Consider the following 22289-nt stretch of genomic DNA (forward strand, 5'->3'; position numbering starts at 1 on the left):
CTCCGTCATCAGGTGGGACCGTCACAGCCAGATTTGCTGCATCAAGTGAGGCAGGGATTCAAGATGCAAGTTCTTAAATACAAGTTAAGGGGGAGGAGGGGGGGGGGGGGCTTATCAGAATATATATTGTTTTTGTCTCACAACAGACACAAACCGGGGAAATGAATGTCTCTGGAAGACTTGCAGATATCCCAGGCAAGTTGCCTTAACAAGTGAACTTCACGATTTAAAATATACAAGACAGGTGCCAACCCTAGATTTTAAGTTTTTTACCTCCCGCTGGTGTTAGACATCGTCAGGAGTCAAACCCAGGCAGGGTAGGTTAATGTTCACCGCTGCTACCCCCCCGTGCCACCACCCTTCCCTGTTTATAATCAATATCCGTGGAAAAATACACTGATAAGATCTCTTACTTTTACAAAACGCAACCTTTAACCCCAAAAAAGTTGACATACTCTGAGCTTGTACTTCCACAGATGAACTGTAAAGCCCCGATTGTAAATCAACTACATTATAAAGTCCACGTTTTGCTACATTCACTCCAGTGTTAAATTCAGAATCTGTGGCCTTAAGTGGACACGCAATCCTGCATGTAGGCGATTTCGTGAAATTTCCCGGGATGGTGTGTGTGTGAATAAGTAAACGCTGTTACACGTGATCGTCAGCTGAGGTGATATCTAACTTGCTCACATGTAACTGTGGGTTGTTATTATTAAAGCGGTAGTCATTTAAGGGTTATTTTATAACTGCGCCTCCTCTAAATAAAATGACGTAACCCCCCCCCCCTCCCTTTCGTTTCGGACTTGTAGTGGAGAAGGCGATGCCACGGTTATTTGGCTGCATGGCCGTCGGTTTAACACGGAGGCTTTCGCGACCAAGAACACATTCCTGCGGAGGGAGCTGGTAGGAACGTTGGGTTGCTCGGTCAATGGCCAGGGTCAACGGCGGCGTTGTGTATTCCGCAAATATGCCCGACTTTGAGGGCAGGCACAAGCCGGCGTGAGTAGGTTAAACGTTGAGTTTTATAAGGGCACCACGGGGTGACCAACCCCTCCCCACCCCTCCCACCTCCCACCCAGCCCCACCCTCCCCACCCAGCCCCTCCCTGCACGATGGACAGACACAATAATCCCCTGTGGGCTGGTGTAACCAGGAGGTTCCTACCAGTATTATCCATGTTTCTAGAGGTTTTTCTGGCTGCCTGTACTCGCTCCGTGTCCTGTGAACCGGTCGCAGGCAGCGCTCGCTCGCCTGGTCTCGAGCGGGAGCGATCCCCGCTCGTTGCAGAGGTTCACGGTTTCATCCGAGCGTCCGCTCTGGTTAGTACAGGAATTCGCCCCCCCCCCCCGCTATAAGTAGCGGCATTGTATGTCGTTTCGATTTAAAGCTTTCGTGACTGCAGGGATTCATCTTCTTGTTTCTTTCGGTAAAGTCACGTAGAAGGGAAGTAATATTATTTTATTACTTCCCTTCTACGTGACTTTACCGAAAGAAACAAGAAGATTGTATGTCGTTGTTTGGCATATACGTTGCTGATTAATCTGAGAACATATTTCCTTCGTAAGTGTAATATTTTGACATGTGCGTTTTTTATTATAGCAAATTGCGGCAAAAAAAATGTTTGCGCAACCTTTTTTTTAAATTCGGAACACACACGGTTAAAACGGACTTTTTAAAATCCTTTATATTAAGTTCGCTTGCTTGCGTGCTTGCTTGCTTGCTTACGACCGTACAAATATTTCGGTCATTTTTTAACCCACTTCCCGTGATCCAATCGAGCTGACATTTTCCACACAGACTCGTTGTGCGTGACAATTAATTTTCGTGAATTTTTTTCCAAAATTTTACATTGTTTAGGGAATTTTTTTAAAAATATTTAATTACCAATTGCTTAATGGTGACAGACAATCATCTGACCCATAGGTGGCAGCCATCTCAAGCCAGAGGACGAGAGGACTCTAGCCGCCACGCATATAAAGGATTTATAGTGAAAAACTTTGTTTTTACGGGTTAATTTTTTCAATATATCAAATACGGTACTGTGCATGCATGGCGAGTGCCGGCGAAAATCGCTCCACCACGCGACCAGCCTCCATCGGCCAGCCCGCAGTCTCTTGTGGTCGTTGCACACATGTTCGGTGGAAACATCACATTCGGTGATGGTTTAAAAACGAAAGCGTACAAAGGGCTTAGAAAGAGGCGTACAAAATCCATAGTGAATGGTGATTATGCTTCTGCCAAGAAAAGTATGACTCTAGTACAGGGGTCGGCAACCAAAACAATCAACATTTTGGTAAAATCAACTCAATATTTCAAGAATCACAATGCACGTGAATACGAGATGGTGGTTCTTAAACACATTCCTGCGGAGGGAGCTGGTAGGAACGTTGGGTTGCTCAGTCAATGGCCAGGGTCAACGGCGGCGTGGTGTATTCCGCAAATATGCCCGACTTTGAGGGTGGGCACAAGCCGGCGTGAGTAGGTTAAACGTTGAGTTTTATAAGGGCACCACGGAGTGACCAGCCCCTCCCTACTCAGCCCCTCCCCACCCAGCCCCTCCCCACCCTCCCCTTCCCACCCAGCCCCTCCCCTCCCTCCCCACCCAGCCCCTCCCTGCACGACGGACGGGCACAATAATCCCCTGTGGCCTGGTATAACTAGGAGGTTCCTACCAGTATTATCCATGTTTCTAGGGTCAACGGTGGCGTGGTGTATTCCGCAAATATGCCCGACTTTGAGGGTGGGCACAAGCCGGCGTGAGTAGGTTAAACGTTGAGTTTTATAAGGGCACCACGGAGTGACCAGCCCCTCCCTACCCAGCCCCACCCCTCCCACGCCCCACCCAGCCCCACCCCTCCCTGCACGACGGACGGACACAATAATCCTCTGTGGGCTGGTGTAACCAGGAGGTTCCTACCAGTATAAATGACGTCACGAAGCGGTCCTTGAATTTGAGCTGTGTGCGGCTCTGTAGCCGCAGGTTTCTGACCCCTGATCAAGAGGTTTAAATTCGAGGTTTTGAAAAGGTTTGAAGTCGGTAATAAGGCAGTCGATTATTTCCAGAATGCATGGTTTACCGACGACCTGGGTAACAACCATTTTAGTCAATGCGGAATAAATTCTACAATGTGCTCAAAGTGTGGAACCCTTAACGTCCACTAAAATAACGTGGAGTAGTAGTGGGATTATAGAAAATATGGAAAGATTATATATTTTTAAATCCTTTATATTAAGTTCACTTGCTTGCTTGCTTGCGCGCTTACGACCGTGCAAATCTTTTGGTCGTTTTTTAACCCACTTCCCGTGATCCAATCGAGCTGACATTTTGCACACAGACTCGTTGTGCGTGACAATTTATTTTCGTGAAAATATTTTTCCAAAATTTTCCACTTCTTAGGAAAAAAAAAATTCATATTTCATTTAAAATACCAATGTGATAAAAATGAAACTCTTACTCAAGAAAAACTGAAATGAATAATAAAATAAAACCGATGCCATGCATATAAAGGATTAATAGTGAAAAACTTTGTTTTTACGGGTTAATTTTTAAAGTTAAAAATCCGCATAGCTCTTCAACTATCTCTAGCAAGTAAAAAACAACTATTTATTTATTACATTTATACACTTCATGACGTTTAGTCACGCTTTTTTCCAGAAGTGTCAACTAAGAACGCAACCCCTGATGGAAAATCAGAGTTTGCTTTTTTGTAATTTCGAGTTAAGTAGCATTTCCCAGGAACGCATCTCTCGCGTATAGCGGGGGATTTCTGCACGACGGGTGTAAAAACAGTGACATAATTATCACGGTGGAGGTTAAAGATCCCCGTGACGTACTTCGCAAGAGTAGGCCATTGTGTACCGGCGTCAGGGTCCAAATCTGCAAAAAAAATTACACCGCAAATGACCCAATTTGGATTGCACACAGCAGCAATCGCCCCCCCACACAGGCTAATTCCCAAGGTCACTCTAGCAAATGAGACTATTTTTTTGGAGTGGTGAGAGGGTGCCACGGTGACAAGATGTTAACTCCCTCGCCTGGTCTACAGGAGGTTGTGAGTTAGATACCGACCCTGACGCCTGCTGCTGTATATTTGGAGTCTGCGTGTCTCTCTCTCCCCGTGGTCGCGTGGATTTTTCTTCAGGTCCTCCAGCCCCCCCACATTTAGAAACATGCGTTTAGAGTATTTGGCCGCTATACATTTCCACATCATGACGATAAGCCACTTCGTTGAGCTATAATTGGTGGCCAGGTCAATTCTGAAAATGAGCTATTAAGCTCGGTGGGCCTTACGCGGTGAAATAGAAATATTTAAGTTTTAAACAATCAACTGAACACTTTAAACTCCCCCCCCACTCCTTCACCAGCCCACACTGGGCCAGCGGAGAGACGTTTGGTCAAACAACCTTCACAAGATGGGTGGCCTAACAAAGGGCTTTAACTGCCTCCCTTATTAGCATCCCTATTCATTTTGTTTGTCTTTTTAAATCCTTTATATTAAGTTCACTTGCTTGCTTGCGCGCTTAAGACCGTGCAAATCTTTCGGTCGTTCTTTAACCCACTTCCCGTGATCCAATCGAGCTGACATTTTGCACACAGACTCGTTGTGCGTGACAATTTATTTTCGTGAAAAAACATTTCCAAAATTTTCAACATTTTAGGAAAAAAAATGATATTTAATTACCAATTGCTTAATGGTGGCAGGCAATCATCTGACCCATAGGTGGCAGCCATCTCAAGCCAGAGGACGAGAGGACTCTAGCCACCACGCATATAAAGGATTTATAGTGAAAAACTTTGTTTTTACGGGTTAATTTTTTTAAGTTGGTGCCATGGCCAGGCCCAAGAGGAGTCTCCACAACGGAGGCACTAGCAATGGCCACCTGCAGAGAGAAGCACTGGGCTCTCGCGACCTTGTGTTTAACCCCATCTCACCACCGCGCGTTCCTCACTGAGAAAAACATTCTCGAGATCGCGACACGCGGAGCGCCTCTGGCTATCACGGCACATATTTGTTTCGCTCGCTCCCTTTCTTGAAATGCAGCTTTGCTGGCGGGCGAGGGCAATTTGGGCGTTTGGGATATTTTTGTTCAACTCGTACCGCGCCTACCACCCCCGTACGTAGAAGGTACAGAGCACGACGTCTTGTGCTGCGGGAGAAAGAAGGAATTGGATTTGTGGTTTTTTTTTGGAGGGAGGAAAGAGTTGTAGGGCAAGAGAATCGTGGAGTGAATGAGACGAAGATGTCTGGCCAGAATTAGCGCACACATTGCACGGTTATTGAACTCAGCCAGTGTCTGTAGCGAATTTGAAAAATACCTTTTGGTGGTGAGCCACACGTTAACACGCCTTGGCGTTACCCAACTATGAGGCTAAAACATACTTTACGTGTCGACCAAAGTATAGAGGGGCCCATGCAGTGACAGCAGTGACTTGGGCGCCTTGGTGGTGAGATGTTAAATACCTTGTCTGGTATACAGGAGGCCATGGGTTCAATCCCGAGCCTGATGTCTGTACATTTGGAGTTTTCGTCTCTCTCCCCATGTTCGTGTAGATTGTTCTGTATGTCCTCCGAATTTTCCCTCTACCTTTAGAAACATGCGTTTTCGAGTACTGTATTTGGCTCCGATACATGTGCACACGATAAGCCACTTCGTTGAGCTTTCCTGTTTAAAATTAGAAATAATTGTAAAAGTAGTTTGAGAATTGGCGTGCTAACATCAAACACCGCATTATTCCCAGGTTAAAATACCCCCCCCCTCTCTCTAGTACATGATTAGTGCAGCTACGATGGTTAGCAGTGACGGACAACATCTTTTGTGGGCAGCCGCCCTCATTAATTGCCTACAGTGTAAACCACAATATCACGAAATGTCCGTGGTAAAAGCATTTTGTCTCGTTTCCATTTATCCGTTGAAGGCGTGCATATACACGCTCCTAGTTTGCCTACAAAGATGACGAGAGGACAGCATGTTTGAACAAGATTTAAATACTGTAAGTCTATTTGACGAAGCACGTGTATGTTCATCCGTCTGTCTACCTGTGTGTTTGTGTGTGTGTGTAAAATATATTGTGGTTGGCACCGTCATTACAGCTCCACACGCACTGCCAAGCCTGGAAACTCGAGCTCGATTTCCGGCCACGGCTCTAACATCAGTGGCGAGCGATATGGAGAACCGGTCCTGGGCCATCGCTAGATTTATACGGCACTAAGGGGCCGTCCATAAATGACGTCACGCACCTGGGGGGGGGGGGTCAGAGATTTGTGATGATGTGTGACGGGGTGGGGGGTTTGAGAAATGTGACGTCACATCAAAATGCGCAACTTTAAATAAATATAGACAATACGTTCTACTTAATTAAATAGACGTTTTAATACATGTTTTCTCCTACAACATCAGAGTGCAGTTCCACTCTAAATACGCATTACAATGACAGTAGTTTAAATCGATTTGAAGCATTTTTTATTTTCAAAATGGAAATATGGTTTTGGGGGGGGGGGAGGCAGAGCTTTGTGACGTCATATTTGAGGGGGGGGGTCTGACTTTTTGTGACGCCGTGTGACGAGTGGGGGGGGGGGGGGGTCATAAATCGGCCAAAATCGCGTGACGTCATTTATGGACGGCCCCTAATCAAATACCCGATGCGAGGTGTGAGTGGGTGCGACGGTGCTCGCTAAAAGCCCATGCATTCAACGTCTGCACCCCCATTCTATGTAGGTAAACAACAAATGGATGTTTATCGCCTAGTCTCTATGTTTTGCGTTACCGTACCCTCAGTCGTGTTTTATGCGGGCCACCCTCCATTGCCTTGGATAATTGACAGAGACAGCTTTTTTTTTAAATCCTTTATATTAAGTTCGCTTGCTTGCTTGTGTAGGGGTGTTAGAGAGAGAGCCGTTATGCATGGCAGCTTATGGGAAACAAACACAGTGATGTAGGGGTGTTAGAGAGAGAGCCGTTATGCATGGCAGCTTATGGGAAACAAACACAGTGGGCGGGGCTACGTGAGTGCACGGGGGGGTGCTCTCAACGACGTCCGCACCGGGCAGCCCGGGGCCCCACCCCTCAGCGGGGGTTGAGTATAAAAGGGGATGTGTCAGAGGGCTCGGGGAGAAATGTTAAGCTAACAAGTGAAGACAGAAGATCATCATAGTTAGAGCCCTGGACTCCCCTGGATCGCCGCCCTTATCAGGGCCACACGGGATCAGGGTCGAGCCAGTGGCGTGGTCCCGAGAGCCAGAGCTGGCGCTCTTGTCAGAGCTGGTCTGGGACTCCGGGTGCCGTAAGCCCGACTTACCAGTGTCGGGCTAGTTAGCCTCCTCTAGCCCGTTAGTGGAGGACCCAGAGGTAGGCTAGGTATAGCTAGGGAGTGTATCCCCAGTTAGACGGGTGAGGGGGCCGATACCCCCTCGAGTGTTATATGCCCACTGTTGTGCTGTGAAATAAATACGTGTGCCTCCAACCTCGGTGTCAAGAGTCTTCAACGCTATTACACTTGCGTGCTTGCGTGCTTGCTTGCTTGCTTACGACCGTGCAAATCTTTCGGTCGTTTTTTAACCCACTTCCCGTGATCCAATTGAGCTGACATTTTGCACACAGACTCGTTGTGCGAGACAATTAATGTTCGTGAAAATTTTTTTCCTAAATTTTACACTGTTTAGGGAAAACTAATTAAATATTTAATTACCAATTGCTTAATACTGGCAGGCAATCATCTGACCCATAGGTGGCAGCCATCTCAAGCCAGAGGACGAGAGGACTCTAGCCGCCACGCATATAAAGGATTTATAGTGAAAAACTTTGTTTTTACGGGTTATACTTATTTAGAGCCTAGTCCAGGGGTCGGCAACCTACGGCTCTGGAGCCGCATGCGGCTCTTTACGGGCTGCTTCTTGACGCTATGTACGTATGTACAGTATGTACTCAGATGCATTGCGGCTCTTGAAATACTGAATTTTGTACCGAATTGGAAAGAAATGGCTCTTCTTGTTATTTTGGTTGCCGACCCCTGGCCTAGTCGAACACCATATGAGACTAGGCTCTAAGAAAAGCTGTCTCTGGTGTGGACCAATCAGTTTCAAGTACAATGCATACATTATCAGAGTATTGTTTTTTGTTTGCATTTGACTGCAAGCATTGTGGTTAATGTAAACATGATTCCTTGCAAAAGGTGTCGGTTTTGTTGCCAGAAAAAAGGGGAAAACCCCTATTAGTACATCCAGAACATGTGCACATAAGAGATTTACGTGTAGTACATGTTTACACACCGTGAGCATTATAACAAGGTGAGCGTTCACTGCAGTCAAGGTCTCTGTTTCTCAGAGAAACTTGGAGTGCAATTAAAGGATATACCATACAGACATATTTCATTGGAAAATAAAAAACACAAATATCATAAATACAAGGATTAGACGCGAAACGAATGTACAAATGACACACGAAACCGTAACAACTACCATCAGTGGTATTTGGCGTTTTCATTTGAGACTGGGATTTGAGTTATAGCTCATTCAGTCGCCCAATTTGGACCATTGGCTCATGATGGGAGGTGGGGGGCATTGACGACGGGGGGGGGGGGGGGTGACATGAACGCTGAAGCCAATGCCCCACCCACTTGTGGTATATGAACTCATGGCGAGACGACGGACAACGCTGGCGAGATGTTAACTCCCTCGCCTGGCATGCAGGAGGTCGTGGGTTTGATTCTGACCGTGACGACTGTATATTTGGAATTTGCACATCTCTCTCTCTCTCCCTGTGGTCGTATGGATTTTTATCCGGACCCTCCGGTTTATCACTCCACATTGAAAAAGATGCGCTTAGAATATTTGGCTGCCATAAATTTCCACGTTTACAAGCCACTTTGTTGGGCTATCGCTTGTGACCAGATCGCTTCTGAACAAGTATAACCCGTAAAAACAAAGTTTTTCACTATAAATCCTTTATATGCGTGGCGGTTAGAGTCCTTTCGTCCTCTGGCTTGAGATGGCTGCAACTTATGGGTCAGATGATTGCATTGCACCATTAAGCAATTGGTAATTAAATATAATTTTTTGTCCTAAAAAGTGTAACATTTTGGAAAAAACGAACATTAATTGTCACGCACAACGAGTCTGTGTGGAAAATGTCAGCTCGATTGGATCACGGGAAGTGGGTTAAAAAACGACCGAAAGATTTGCACGGTCGTAAGCAAGCACGCAAGCACGCAAGCAAGTGAACTTAATATAAAGGATTTAAAAAGAGCTTCATATCTCAGTGGGCCTTACCTGGTGAAAAAAAAGTTAAGTTTAGTAGTTATGGATGTATAAAGGGAGACAATGAGGCATGAGTGCCGTAGACAATATGGAGATGAGACGGATTAATTGCCTTCCATAACGATTGGTTTGCAATGTACAGTATATCAGAATCTGAAATATGAACCGATAATTAGTGGATACCTTATTTAAACTCTGGTCATCATTGCAGCATTTGGCTAACCATCGCACAAAGAAGCATCGTGCACTTTCAGCTACGCTTCTGTGGCCGTCTGGAACGCTCTTCTTTTCGACATTAGGAAGCCGCTGGAGCTATACACTTTCAAATCTCGATTTCAAAACTAATTTCTTTAGAACTGCTTTTTGTGTTTAGTTTGTCCTTCCTCCACACCTGATGAGCATGGTCAGATACGTAGAGTGCAAAAGAAGTTACACATGCAATGCATCTCTGCACATAGTATTTACTGTGTATATTTCCCTTGCTTAATGCGATAGTAATAGTAGATGCATTCATACATAAGGAGCACACAAAGCAAAACCGCATGAGGAGACGGCTACCTGCCAAGTAGCTCGCACATACACGGTACACACACACAACGTTGTCCCACGTCCGACCGCATAGCTGCATGTAGACTGAATTCAAACCACCTCGTAGAGCGAATTTTGGGTAGAAATCGTTTAGCCGCGTATACAGCGCGAAATCGCATAAGATGAACTCCCATCTAGCCAGGGAGGCCTGTATACATTCGTCTCATAAATCCGGGTCTTCTTGATCTGAGCACTAACCATCTCCATCGTCCGCTCTGCTGCCCTTCCCAACCCGCGCAGGAACGACAGCGACGATGACGACGATGACGAAGCACGCCGCGGGAGCCGTCCGCTTTCCTCCGCTGTCGCTCCTGCTGCCCGCGCTGCTGCTGCTGCTGCTGCCGCTGTCACCGGGACCGGGGGGCGTCGCGACGGCGGCGAAGGTTGCCGTCATCCCGCCCATCATGTTCGAGAGCCACCTGTACATCTTCCAGCGGCTGGCAGGCGAGCTGCACGCGCGCGGCCACGACGTCGTCTTTGTGGTCTCGGAGGGCCGCGAGCTGCCGCCCTCCCCGCACGTGCGGCTCCACCGCTACCGGGGCCTCTTCTCGTCGCGCCAAGCCGACGAATTCCTCCAGGAGAAGGTCGGCTTCTGCCCTCGCTGCCCTCTGCTCCACCCTAGCAATAACCCCTGGCCACCCTCACCAACTCTCCCTCTTCCTCCCACCTCCCTCCCTCTCCCTCCCGTGTTAACGTCTTTCAGGGTAATTTCCTGCTTCTCAAATGTGCATCGAGGCATTTGCTCATCTCCGTTTCACAGCCCTGAGCCAGTGTTGCCGAGTCGCACGTATATGGCCAAGCCATAATTCGGGTGTTGAAGGCTCGTCTGTGCGGTTCTACCCATGGATGTGGTAGCGACTGGCATGTAGGGCATCCAAGACGTGGGTTTCTTGGAGCGTCGGGACATCAAGGCTATGGGTTTTCAAGTGGTGCCATGTTCCGCTTGCTTACAGTCATAGGATAGCCGCTGTTAAAGTGGTCCTGGTTATATCGACCCATGGGGGGGGAGGGATGATTGGCTTAGTCGAACCCCCTACCCCAACCAGGATTTGAACTCTCGTAACCTTGCCATTGTGAGCCGCTCGCTCTATCACTGGGTCACCTGAACATGAGACATCAGAGAGTCAAAAGATTTAAGTTCAAGGTAAAACGTTCAGGGGCTACCTTGTAATTGCAGGCAACAGCTGGTGGAGGAAGTTCTAGAGAGCTCCTCCCCAGATGGTACTTTGGTCTACTCTTCCACGCTGGCTGGATGCCTTGCAAGAGGTTGGAGTGCCCACACTTTACCCCGTCATATCGGACGGATCGATCAATGTTATGCTGCTAGGTGAACAGAGGTGGAGGAATCAAGGCAGTTGTTCATTCTTTTCACTGTCATGTTGGGAGAATCAATTGCAGTGGCTTTTGGCAGCTGTCTGGAATGCTCTTCCTTCCGATATTAGGAAGCCACTGTAGCTATGTACTTTTAAATCATAGATTGAAAACCCATTTCTTCAGAACTGCTTTTTGTGTTTAGTTTGTCCTTCCCCCCACACCTCCGATGAACATGGTTCGCTATGTACAGAGAAGCCCAACATGCATACGTACATACAAACAGTTAAAACTGGCGACCTTTTTAGGTTTGAGTTAAAATCTATTTGTAACTCTCCACCACGGATTTTTCAACGAGGGCTGATCATGGCTCGTGGTTGAGACGCACAGCGGAATGGCAGGCAAAGCAGGGAACACGCCCTTGAAGACCGACATCGCAATACCACGAGAGATGGTGACGGTTTTGGGAGGCCTTCATCCAGGAGTGGTTTGATCAAGTCTACCGCTGATAAACTAAACTATTTTATTTTACCAGCTAAGGTCGGCCCACTGAGCTATGTAGCTCTTTTTCAGATGAGACGTGGCCACAAATGATTGCTCAACGAAGTGGCTTATCACGTGGAAATGTATAGTAGCCAAATACCCTAAACACATGTTTTTAAAATGTAGAGGGAAAAACTGCAGGACCCTGTGAAAAATCCACACTACTATGGGGAGAGAGAGATGCAAACTCCAAATATAAAGGCATCAGGCTTGGGATCAAACCTACGACCTCCTGCATATCAGGCGAGATAGTTAACATCTCGCCACCGTGGCATCTCTAAATGCGTCGTGGTTCTTCATGAACCACTGTTCCCAGGCATTGCTACAATAAAACAGGGCAACCATTGGTCAAGATGTTCATATCAATCTTTTATAGAGATATTTCTCTAAAGAAATGTGTCACAAAATACCAACTGGGGATCACAGTCTTTTGTGGGTTTGAATCGAGCCTGAGGTGGTCGTTAGTGTTGGCAGTACGATCCCTTAACTCGAGCCGAGCAGCAGTGTTAAGATGCGGTGTGTGGTCTTGCGTTTGTCCAACACAATAGCTTTGTTGGGCGAGGGAAAGTGAGGACTTTGAATGGAATGATGCAGTGCCAAGGCTAGAGAGATATTACACTGGTCAACACACTTTTTCTGGCATAAGGTATTCCAACGGTTTTAAGGTAATTTTGGGGAGCTGATTCCAAATCTGGCATCAGTTTTTGTCTCACATCAGGTTTTTGATATATCAAATATTGCATTTTCAATTAAAACTGCAGAAGAAAAATATTAAATAAATGTGGATATCTACATAAAATAGTATTATAAACACTATCCTAAAAATACAGCACCATATTTTAACACTAAATCAGTCACTGACTCGCAACAACTTGCAATCATAAGGTGACAGAGTTAATTTCGGGTAAAATCAATGAAAATTGGGTATGCCGATAGCATAAAAATGAGATGTGATAGAGCAAATATGAGATCAGATTTGGAATCAGCACCCTAAAATTTGTCTAAAACAGCTGCAAAAGTCCAGGCCAGAATTTTTTTTTTTTTACCAGTGTTATCAATGCCTCTCAAGTATGACATTGTGGAGGTATTTGGGTTGATAACTGGGTTATTTGCACAGGGGCTGTCAATAACAAATTAACGTATCGGTGGTACACCGGCGGTGCGCGGTATAAAAAAAGCACATTTTTCACGATAATTTATTTCCCTACGATTCGCAACCCCGTGTCAGAAAATATTGTGGGGTGCGTCAAAATCGGTTCTCGTGATGTCGAAGCAGTCGGAAGACGAACGTTACGAGCGGCTGAACAAGAAGAAGCTTCACAGTCTGTTGCCGTATAGCAGCACCCAGCCCGATGACGATCGGCTGCTCCGTGTTCCAAAGACGGATTTGACTCCTTGTGCGCTAGACTTGGTCGGACGGTTCCTCGATTAATTTTCAGTCAGATACGTCCAGTTTTTTTTTTGGCAGACAGTGGCATCAGAAGATTATGACTCGCGTCGCATGTTTGAACCTAAGGCAACTTGCGATGGAGAGTCTGCAGCTCACTCAAGGGGTAACAGCGACATTGTCAGTTCGGGTCTCATCTTTACCTGGTGGGTCTACAGCAGCGCCTCGGTCGGCGGCAACAGCGATGGCTCAGGCATTTTCTTCTGGTGGAGCGTCAGCAATGGCTACGGCGTCTGTTAGGGCTTCATCATCAGCAGGAGAGTCGGCAGTTCAATCAACGGCAACTGCACGGACGCAGTTGCCGTTTGAGAACCGGTGTACCGCCAAGGCATTCAAATGTATCTATTGACAAAGTATTTACCTGCATTCCTAAGCAAGCCAGTCACTGGCTGCTTGAATACATCGCTAAACATTGCACCCACGGCTATTGTATATAACCTAGAACTGGGACTCCATATCTTCAGAGATGGAATCTCAGATACTTAACAGGATGTGTTCGTGTATGCGTAAAAGCTCACTTGGGGTGTGTGCAAGCACTCGTGATGTGTGATATATCTTGTTCTCACTGCTGCGTAGTTTTGCATACTTTTTAGTTTATTTGTTTATCTTGAATCATTAAGAACAATGGAGTATCTAATACAATCTGTGATTAGTCAAAACACCTGGCCCGTAGTGTACGCACGTTTGTACGTTGGACTTCTTTTCGCTCCATACGTAGCCAAGCGTGCTATTCAGAGGTGTAAACCGCCGGTGTCGCCACCCCCACCCACACACTTGACGATGAACCCTCGTGCCCGTAATTGCAAAGGGCCATAACGGGTGGGGATCCAGAGGTCAGCCACCAAGGGGGGAGGGCCGAAAGCCACCAGGTGATGGACGTGAAACTGCCAAGTGCAGATCTTGGGAGGGTGTGTTGCCCGCGGCTGAAGAAATCAACAGTTACGAGGCGTGGGTGGCCCCTGTCATTCCGCTGCGATGAGCTGGTTATTTTAATGAGGCCGTTTCGAAATACAACCGTGTCAATTCTCACTATCACCGGTGGTATGTTGTAATAATATTGCCACTACAATGATCATTTTAAAGCCAGCATAGTTTCCCACTGGGTCACGTGGCAGTGCCTTGCCTTGTGTTTTACAGCCGTGAGCCACTGCTGGTAATTCCACATTTTATGTCCTAGGGGCGATCAGACTGTGGAGTACTCGATGTTGTCGACTTGGGCTGTGAGATGCCAGTACTGTGATGGATTCTTGAATCTATCTGCATGACGCTTTTGGGACTTACACTCCCCATGGTTTTCTCCAGGCACTCTGTACAATACATTAATTCCTGAGTAATGTACTGTACACGTACAATCCGCTGCTGGATGAGGGCCTCCCCACACCGCACGGGCCGAGCGCGGTTATTTTACCATACTTCACCTTGCTGCTTAGTCCGGGTTAGCGATGACGGGGAGCTTAAACGTGCGAGCGTGGAGAGTACGGTACGATTGCATCTTTCTGCACTTCCTGTATTCATGGTGGTCACCTATCAAGGCACCATCCATGCTCCAAGCCTGCCGAGTTTCTGAGATCTGACCTGGATCGGCGGTGATGGTGTTGTGATGAGGGCATTGTTTAATTTGCCCATCGTTTATATTGTTTACATTGTTAATCGACCGTAACGTGGACCATAATCTGTCCCACTCGTATATTTCTCCAGTCCGGCGCAATGCAAATCGGCAAGTCAAACGAGAACCGGTCTCATTCCTTACACACACACAAAGTGCTTGCCGCAAATGAACCACAATACCTTGCTGATCTCGTCAAAGAGCGTAAACCATCATCACTATGTGAACTCCAGCCATCCTTGCAGTAGCGGTTTTTGGCTAACCATCGAACAAAGATGCACTTTTGTTGCCGTCTGGAACGCTCTTCCTTCCGACATTATGATGCCACTGGAGCTGTGCACTTCTAAATCGTCTAGATTGAAAACGAATTTCTTGAACCACTTTTTCTGTTTAGTTTGCCCCCCTCCCGCACCTCCGATTAGCACGGTCAGCAACAAACTATGCGAAATAAATTCTACGTGCATACATACATACATACATGCGTGCGTACAACCGACACAACACGGGAAATAAACAAAAAACGATGACGCCGACCGGCCCGGTTTGCTGCGCAGGTGCAAAACATCTTCTCCGGCCGGCTGACGTCGCTGCAGCTGCTCTCCATCCTGGAGCAGTACGAGCGCAACTGCGACGTCATGGTGGGCGACCGTGACCTGCGGCGACGTCTCGAGGCCGAGCGCTTCGACCTGCTGCTCATTGACCCCAACGAGATGTGCGGCTTCGTGTGGGCCCACCTGCTGGGCGTGCGCTACGCCGTCCTCTCCACGGGACTCTGGTTCCCGGCCGAGATCGGAGCGCCTGCCCCGCTCGCGTACGTCCCCGAGTTCAACTCGGAGCTCACCGACGACATGGGCACGCTGGAGCGCGCTCGCAACGCCGTCGTTTACGCCATGAGCCGCCTGGGCACGCACTGGCTCATCCTGCCGCGCTTCGACGCCGTCATCCGCAAGCACTGGCAAAGCGGCGGTGAGCGGAGGACGGAGAAGGGGGAGACGGCGGCGGCGGTGGCGCCGATGCCGATGGCGCAGATTATCGCCGGGACGGACTTCTGGATGCTGTGCACGGACGCGGCGCTGGAGTTCCCGAGGCCCACGCTCCCGCACGTGGCCTATGTCGGGGGAGTGCTCACGAAACCTGCGGCGCCGCTGCCCACGGTGAGCCCTCGGTTTGACTTTATGGGTGACTGGCGATTTTGAGAGGCGTTGTCGATTTTTTTGTGTGCAAGGGGAGGAAGCTGATCGGTGAGTTTGAGAGTCTCGATTTAAAGCTTTCGTGACTGCAGGGATTCATCTTCTTGGTTCTTTCGGTAAAGTCACGTAGAAGGGAAATAATAAAATAATAAAAATTACACATAATAAAATAATTCTCACGACGTTTCGGCCACAATGCAAGGAGGACGCAAGGAGGACGGCTGCTTGCGTTGTGGCCGAAACGTCGTGAGAATTATTTTATTATGTTTTATTGTTATTAGTTCATTATTTCCCTTCTACGTGACTTTACCGAAAGAACCAAGAAGTTTCAGAGTCGTCGCACGTTTGTGTGCATGTTATTGTGTGTCTGATTGTTTTTGGGGAGCGGTGGTGCAGCGGATAGCACGCTCCGCTACAAACCCGGTGACCTGCGGTTGTTTCCCCGTCATGGTCAACAATGGTGACGATCATCTGAACCGGTCCTGGGCCTCCCCTAAGTTGACTCGGCCTCAAACGGGTACCTGATATGGTGTGTAGACATCACCACTCGGTAGACAAAGGTGACATGGCGTGGTGCTGGCCACCCACCCCCTCATGTACCATGCCAGCCTTCATAGGTGCTCGCTAACAGCACTTGCCCCAACAGTCTGTTAAGACTACAGGAAGGGGATATTTGATATGTCTTTGTGCATGTGTGCACACATGTGGACACATGTGTCTGTGTGCACACATGTGCCTATGTGCACGTGTCTTGCAAACATGTGCTTATATCTGTGTGTGTGTGTGTGCGCATTCAGGACCTGGCGAGCTGGGCAGACGCCGCAGGTGAGGTGGGATTCGTGATCGTCTCGTTCGGAGCGGGAGTCAAGTACCTGTCGGAGGAGCTCTCACTCAAGCTCGCCGGAGCCTTCGCTCGTCTGCCCCACAAGGTGCTCTGGAGGTAAATTCCATCCCCTCCCCCACCGAGACCACTCCCAACATCTCTACCGCTATCACCGTCACTACCTCCAGTATCACGACTGCTATCATCATCACCACCACCAGTATCACCATCGATGCTACTTTTGTTTCTACCAATGTCACTAATACTGTCACCACCACAACCAGCGCAACTACCAACACTAACATCGCTGTATTTGTTTTATGAATATGTACTGCTGTGTGCTACATGAATACGTGGCTTAGTTAATTATTCATGCATTCGTAGAGTGATATTTTATTGCATATACTGGACCCAACTGTGTGTGAGTGTGTGTGTGTGTCTAAGCGAAGCGACTGAAGGTCGACCAGAATAAAAATCGTAAGATAAAGATGCGGACGAAAGTAGGTTGGAGTGTTTTTGGAAATCTGAATTTAATATTGAAGAGCAACTTGTCAATGTGCCTAAAGCCAAATTTTATTATCAATGTGTACTCCCTGCCATGACATGGATCAGAAAACCCGGTTATTGACAACAACATTGAAAAGTGATCAATGGAGGATGGCAAATTGCATGCTTGGCCTTGCATTTGAGAGACGGGAAGACTTGATTCAACCTTCTTGGTTCTTTCGGTAAAGTCACGTAGAATGGAAATAATAAAAGGCGCCCTTCCCCCCTCCATCCCAGCTTAAATAGTCGCTCCAAGCCTGGAGTGTGTCATTCAGACTGTCTTCTCGACAGACCTGTTCTTCACCTGAGGACGGCTGCTTGCGTTGTGGCCGAAACGTCGTGAGAATTATTTAATTATGTAAATTTTTTATTATTTTATTATTTCCATTCTACGTGACTTTACCGAAAGAACCAAGAAGATGAATCCCTGCAGTCACGAAAGCTTTAAATCTAAATTTTATTCAAACCGTTAAGAGAAGTAAAGTGTACTTGGCAGTACACATCCTTAGAAGGAACGATGACAAGTGGTCAAGTTCATTTAGTTGAACCGGGTGAGAACTCAAGAGACCAGGAGAGTAACTTGCATTTGTCTGTTAGTCGGAGTCGATGTTGCTACGTGTATATTCCCAATGGAGTAATTTGCGATGTTACTGTAATTATCGTATTTGTTCAAATTGGCCTCTGACGCCAGCATGCAAAATTCCCCACTCTTGCCAAAGACATCAGGAAATCTTTAATGGCCACTGAAGCAGACTGTGCGGCATTATGATGGTTATTACTCCCGCAGTAATAATCAAGTCAGGAATAATGACCAAGTGGAAGCCAAGGAATGGAATGCGTTAGGGAGGATGTCGACCGAGGAAATGGCGCAATGGAATTGGCTCGCGTGTGCAGGTGCTTGGTGGATTATTACATCACAGGATCGTGAGAGGTGGCATCAGCCTAGAGAAGCATTTATCCAGCAGTGGATTGACCATGGCTGCTGGTGTTGATGAAGAGCCATTAAATTGACTGCGTGGCCAAACACCGTTCAAAATAAATGTTGCGAATTCGAAACCGATGCAGTTTTATTGTGTTTTTTAAGGATGCAATGTGTCAACGCGGTGGGCGCATGTGTGAATGTTTGTGCAGATATTTTGGGGAGAAGCCACACAACCTGGGCAACAACACGCGCCTTGTGGAGTGGCTGCCGCAGAACGACTTACTCGGTGAGTTGCGTGTCGAGGCTGTGTTTGTGGCCTGGCTGGAGACGGTTCACATTTAAAAACCCAACGTGTTTTACGTTGCTCTGCACGCTTCTTCTTATCCTTCAAGCGCAGGGGTCGGCAGTCACAGCAGGTATACAACAGATTACATTTTCTGACATAGATGAACAAAATAGTTGATGGAATAAACTGCGTCTTTCGTTTTTGTCCCCCTTAGTTATTCTTCAACAATGCTGTTTGACTGTTTTATAGTTTGTCATCACCAAGGCATGCTTTAGTAACCCATTTCCTGCCATATTTAATAAATTGCTAATTATCTTTGCGTTTAAAATAATGTTTAAGATTATTTAAGGTTTCTTTAAAAAAACTAAACGGCTGCCCGCAAGAGGGCAGCCAAAGAGGGCACCGCGCGCGGCTCCAGAGCCGCAGCTCGCCAACCTCTGCTCTGGCGCGTGGCAGCTACGTGTGATTTTATGTCCAGGTTTAATTTTGTGAGCCATGCGACGATGGCTTTGGGCAGGCCGAGCAGAACGATGTGGCCCATCGCGTGGTTCGGGTGGCCGCAGTCGCTGCTCTGTGGGTCTCCCATTTCTATAGGGTGCTTGCGCACCCTATAGCGAGCGGTCAACGGAGGAGCCGCCACAGTGGCGAGATGTGTTAACTGCATTGCCTGGTATACAGAATGTCGTGGGTTCTATCCGGTATATTTGGAGATGGCATGTTCTCTCTGTGATCGTGTGGATTTTTCCACTGGCTCTTCCGGTTTTCCCCTCCATTTATAAACAAGCGTTTAGAGTATTTGGCTGATATATAAATGTCCACCTGATAAGCCACTTCACTAAGCTATCATTTGTGGTCGGGTCGTTTCTGAAAAAGAGCTGTATAGTTTAGTGGGCTTTACCTGGTAAAATAAATAAAAAATTGGTCAGTTTTCTTGGTAGAACGGAGCCATGCAAAGCAGTGGTGGGGGCCTCAATGAGGCTTTGACTAGGAGCCTTGGCAGAACTCTATGGTAGAGTTTACCAGCGGTCTTCAGTTAACCCCGGATGCTGTTACGGTCGGTGACGGTGAAGTGGCATTACCATCTTTGATCTGATGCAAACATTTACACATCTCATTGCAGGAAGATGGTCTATACACGTGTTTAAAATATAGATTTATTTTTTACTAACAGAACTATTTGTGGCTTTACAATTTGTTTGAATCCGCATTCGGTACACAACACCATAAATCTTGTGGCCGTCAGAAAACTGGTTGGACGTTTTGAATGCTAGAGTCCTGTTTTTTTTTTATATATCAGAGTTGCCAAGCCCAGACCCAGAGGCCCAGAATGCCAATTGGCCAACACCAAACGGCACCATTTGAAGAAGTAATAATAGTAGTTGATAGGTGTCTTGCATTGAGCGAGGGTTCTAAAAACTTTGCGACGGTCACTGTACGTAGGACAATGAACTAAACACAACGAGCAGTTCTAAATAAACAAGTTTTCAATCTAGATTTGAAAGTGCATAGCGTGGTGGGTCGCTGGGACTGGAGTTTGGGTAACCCTGCTAAAGTCATTCCATGTAATCTGCCATCTGTTACCCTGGCACTGCATTCCTATAAACAAACACCACAGCCAATATTTATGTTTTAGGAGTAAGATGGCATTAGCTGCTGCCTTTCCCATTGTATCTCAGCAGAGTGTGGTGTGGCATGTGTGCCCATCCGTGTGTGAGTATACAGCTCTCGTGTGCAGTACGTGTGTGTGTGTGTGTACCCAGGTTGTTTTTAGGCATAATGCAGTAAACGCATGAGTGTTGCAACCGAGCAGCACTGTGACAAATGGGTGTTTACGGGCTTACGTTTTGTTTGTCCGTATTCAACTCCACACGCTCACCACACAGCCATGTTTGTGCGTGCCCTTGTGCAACAACGCTGCACAAATAGGCAGCACAAAAAGCTGGGAGTTATGTCACCTAGCAAACCATGCATCACCACTTGTTGACCGTTACTGCAAGGGATATACATTTTCAAACATTTTCTTCACTCACATTTACAACGTACGTTGAAAATTCCGACAATAAGCATGCGGTCCGGCGTTCCAGGTCATGCACGTCCTTATTTAACAAGCCTATTGTTGGGATTTTTCTGGGTTGGCCATTCTTTTCTTAAAATAAACGTGCGATTTTGGGGGGGGGGTGGGTGGGGGAAAAGAGGATCGTGCGTAGTTTTTTTAATTGTGTTTAGTTTGTCCTTCCCATGCACCTCTCATAAGCATGGTTGACTATTTAACACGTAAGGCTTTCGCGACCAATATTATTCATAATAAACGATTTTGGGTTAGATCGCGTTATTTATAAATGTGTCGTAACCCTCCACCACCCGACACGGCCAATCAGCAAAAAGTGTCACGTTGACAAAAGACAAATAGTTCATTACTTTAGCAAATTGCCCGATGATGCTGGATGTAATTACCAGCGAAACGTCGTACTCAAAAATTGAAAATGTTGGGGATTCACTCTTCAACACACCGGTGGGCTAAAGTAGTGAACTATTTGTCTTTTGTCAACGTGACACTTTTTTGCTGATTGGCCGTTTCGGGTGGTGGAGGGTTACGACACGTTTATAAATAACGCGATCTAACCCAAAAACTTTATTATGAATGTTTGACTATGTATGGTGCGAAAGAAGTTCTCGTGGGCCCGAACGCCATCACGAAACCCTGCAAGCACTCGCACGGCATCTTTGCTTGCGCCGTCTGACTCTGACTAGCGTCTCGTCGCTGTTCCCCGCTCGCTTGCTCACTCGCTCTCGCTTCCAGGCCACGCGGGCGTGCGAGCCTTCGTGACCCATGGCGGCCTGAACGGCGTGTACGAGGCGGTGTACCACGGCGTGCCCGTCGTCGGCATGCCGCTGTTCGGCGACCACTACGACACCATGACACGTGTGCATGCCAAGGGAATGGGACTCAAGATGCACTGGGACCGCATGACGCAGGACGACCTCTACAACGCCATCGTTGACGTCACCTCGGTGCCCAGGTGAGGGGTGTGGGGCAGGAGGTAGGAGGGAAGGAGGGACAGGAGAGACGTTGACGACTGGGGCAAGTTGGCTCAACTGTGGCCAACCCATGGGTTGCCTTTCAGGGGGGGGTGCAAGCTGTGGCTTTTGATACCGTGCCGGAAGAAAAACTAAAATTTTAAAGTGTTCGTATCGGTACTGAGGCGTGTGGCACAGCATGGCGCCAGCTATCAGCGTACAGCCATGTTGCTATAGTTCTCTGCGGTAAGTACATTGCCTTTTAAAACAACGGTGCTACTACGCCTCTCTAAATAAAATTAACGTTGAACCGATTTGCGTGTTCCGAGATTTGGCGATGAATGGGACACCCACCCTGCAACTTGCAGTTGTCTTTGAATGGGAAGGTGTCTCGATTCGTGGCTCCCTGTACCAAAGATCTTGAGAACCACCAGATTGGCCAGGAGGTTTATAATCGGTGCATTTTGAGAATGGTTGCAATTTGTTTCGGCTTTGTGTTTTGAATTCCGAGTGATTTTCTCATTCAAACAAAAACACAGACTCGATAACGGACATATGGACATCATCGTAACACAGTTTGAGCACAGCAGCTGCCCTGATGTAATACTGCCGTTGTATTAACCTTACAATGGGTGCTGTCTGCTTCAGAGTAAGGACGTTAAAATCGTGTTCCATTGTTCGAAGATGTGTAAGCCATGTCTGCCGTGTCGCGGTCCAAATTTGGCCTATTACTTAATCGTGAAGCCCATAGAGCA

At 47.2% G+C, this 22289-nt stretch overlaps 1 protein-coding gene across 1 annotated transcript in view; it reads left to right on the forward strand.

The window, feature by feature from the left end:
• UGT8 (UDP glycosyltransferase 8) overlaps positions 1–22289 on the forward strand; it is a 45251-nt gene that overhangs the window by 16378 nt on the left and 6584 nt on the right. The window contains exons 2-6 of the mRNA XM_061571081.1: positions 10083–10426; positions 15304–15903; positions 16737–16879; positions 18440–18516; positions 21317–21536. Of these exons, the coding sequence (XP_061427065.1) occupies positions 10097–10426; positions 15304–15903; positions 16737–16879; positions 18440–18516; positions 21317–21536 (1370 nt within the window). The 5' untranslated portion in view covers positions 10083–10096. The remainder of the gene's footprint in view (positions 1–10082; positions 10427–15303; positions 15904–16736; positions 16880–18439; positions 18517–21316; positions 21537–22289) is intronic.

The sequence above is a fragment of the Lethenteron reissneri genome, chromosome 47 (assembly GCF_015708825.2).
Source record: "Lethenteron reissneri isolate LAM-NWPU_2019-01 chromosome 47, ASM1570882v1, whole genome shotgun sequence".
In the NCBI taxonomy this organism is placed as follows: domain Eukaryota; kingdom Metazoa; phylum Chordata; class Hyperoartia; order Petromyzontiformes; family Petromyzontidae; genus Lethenteron; species Lethenteron reissneri.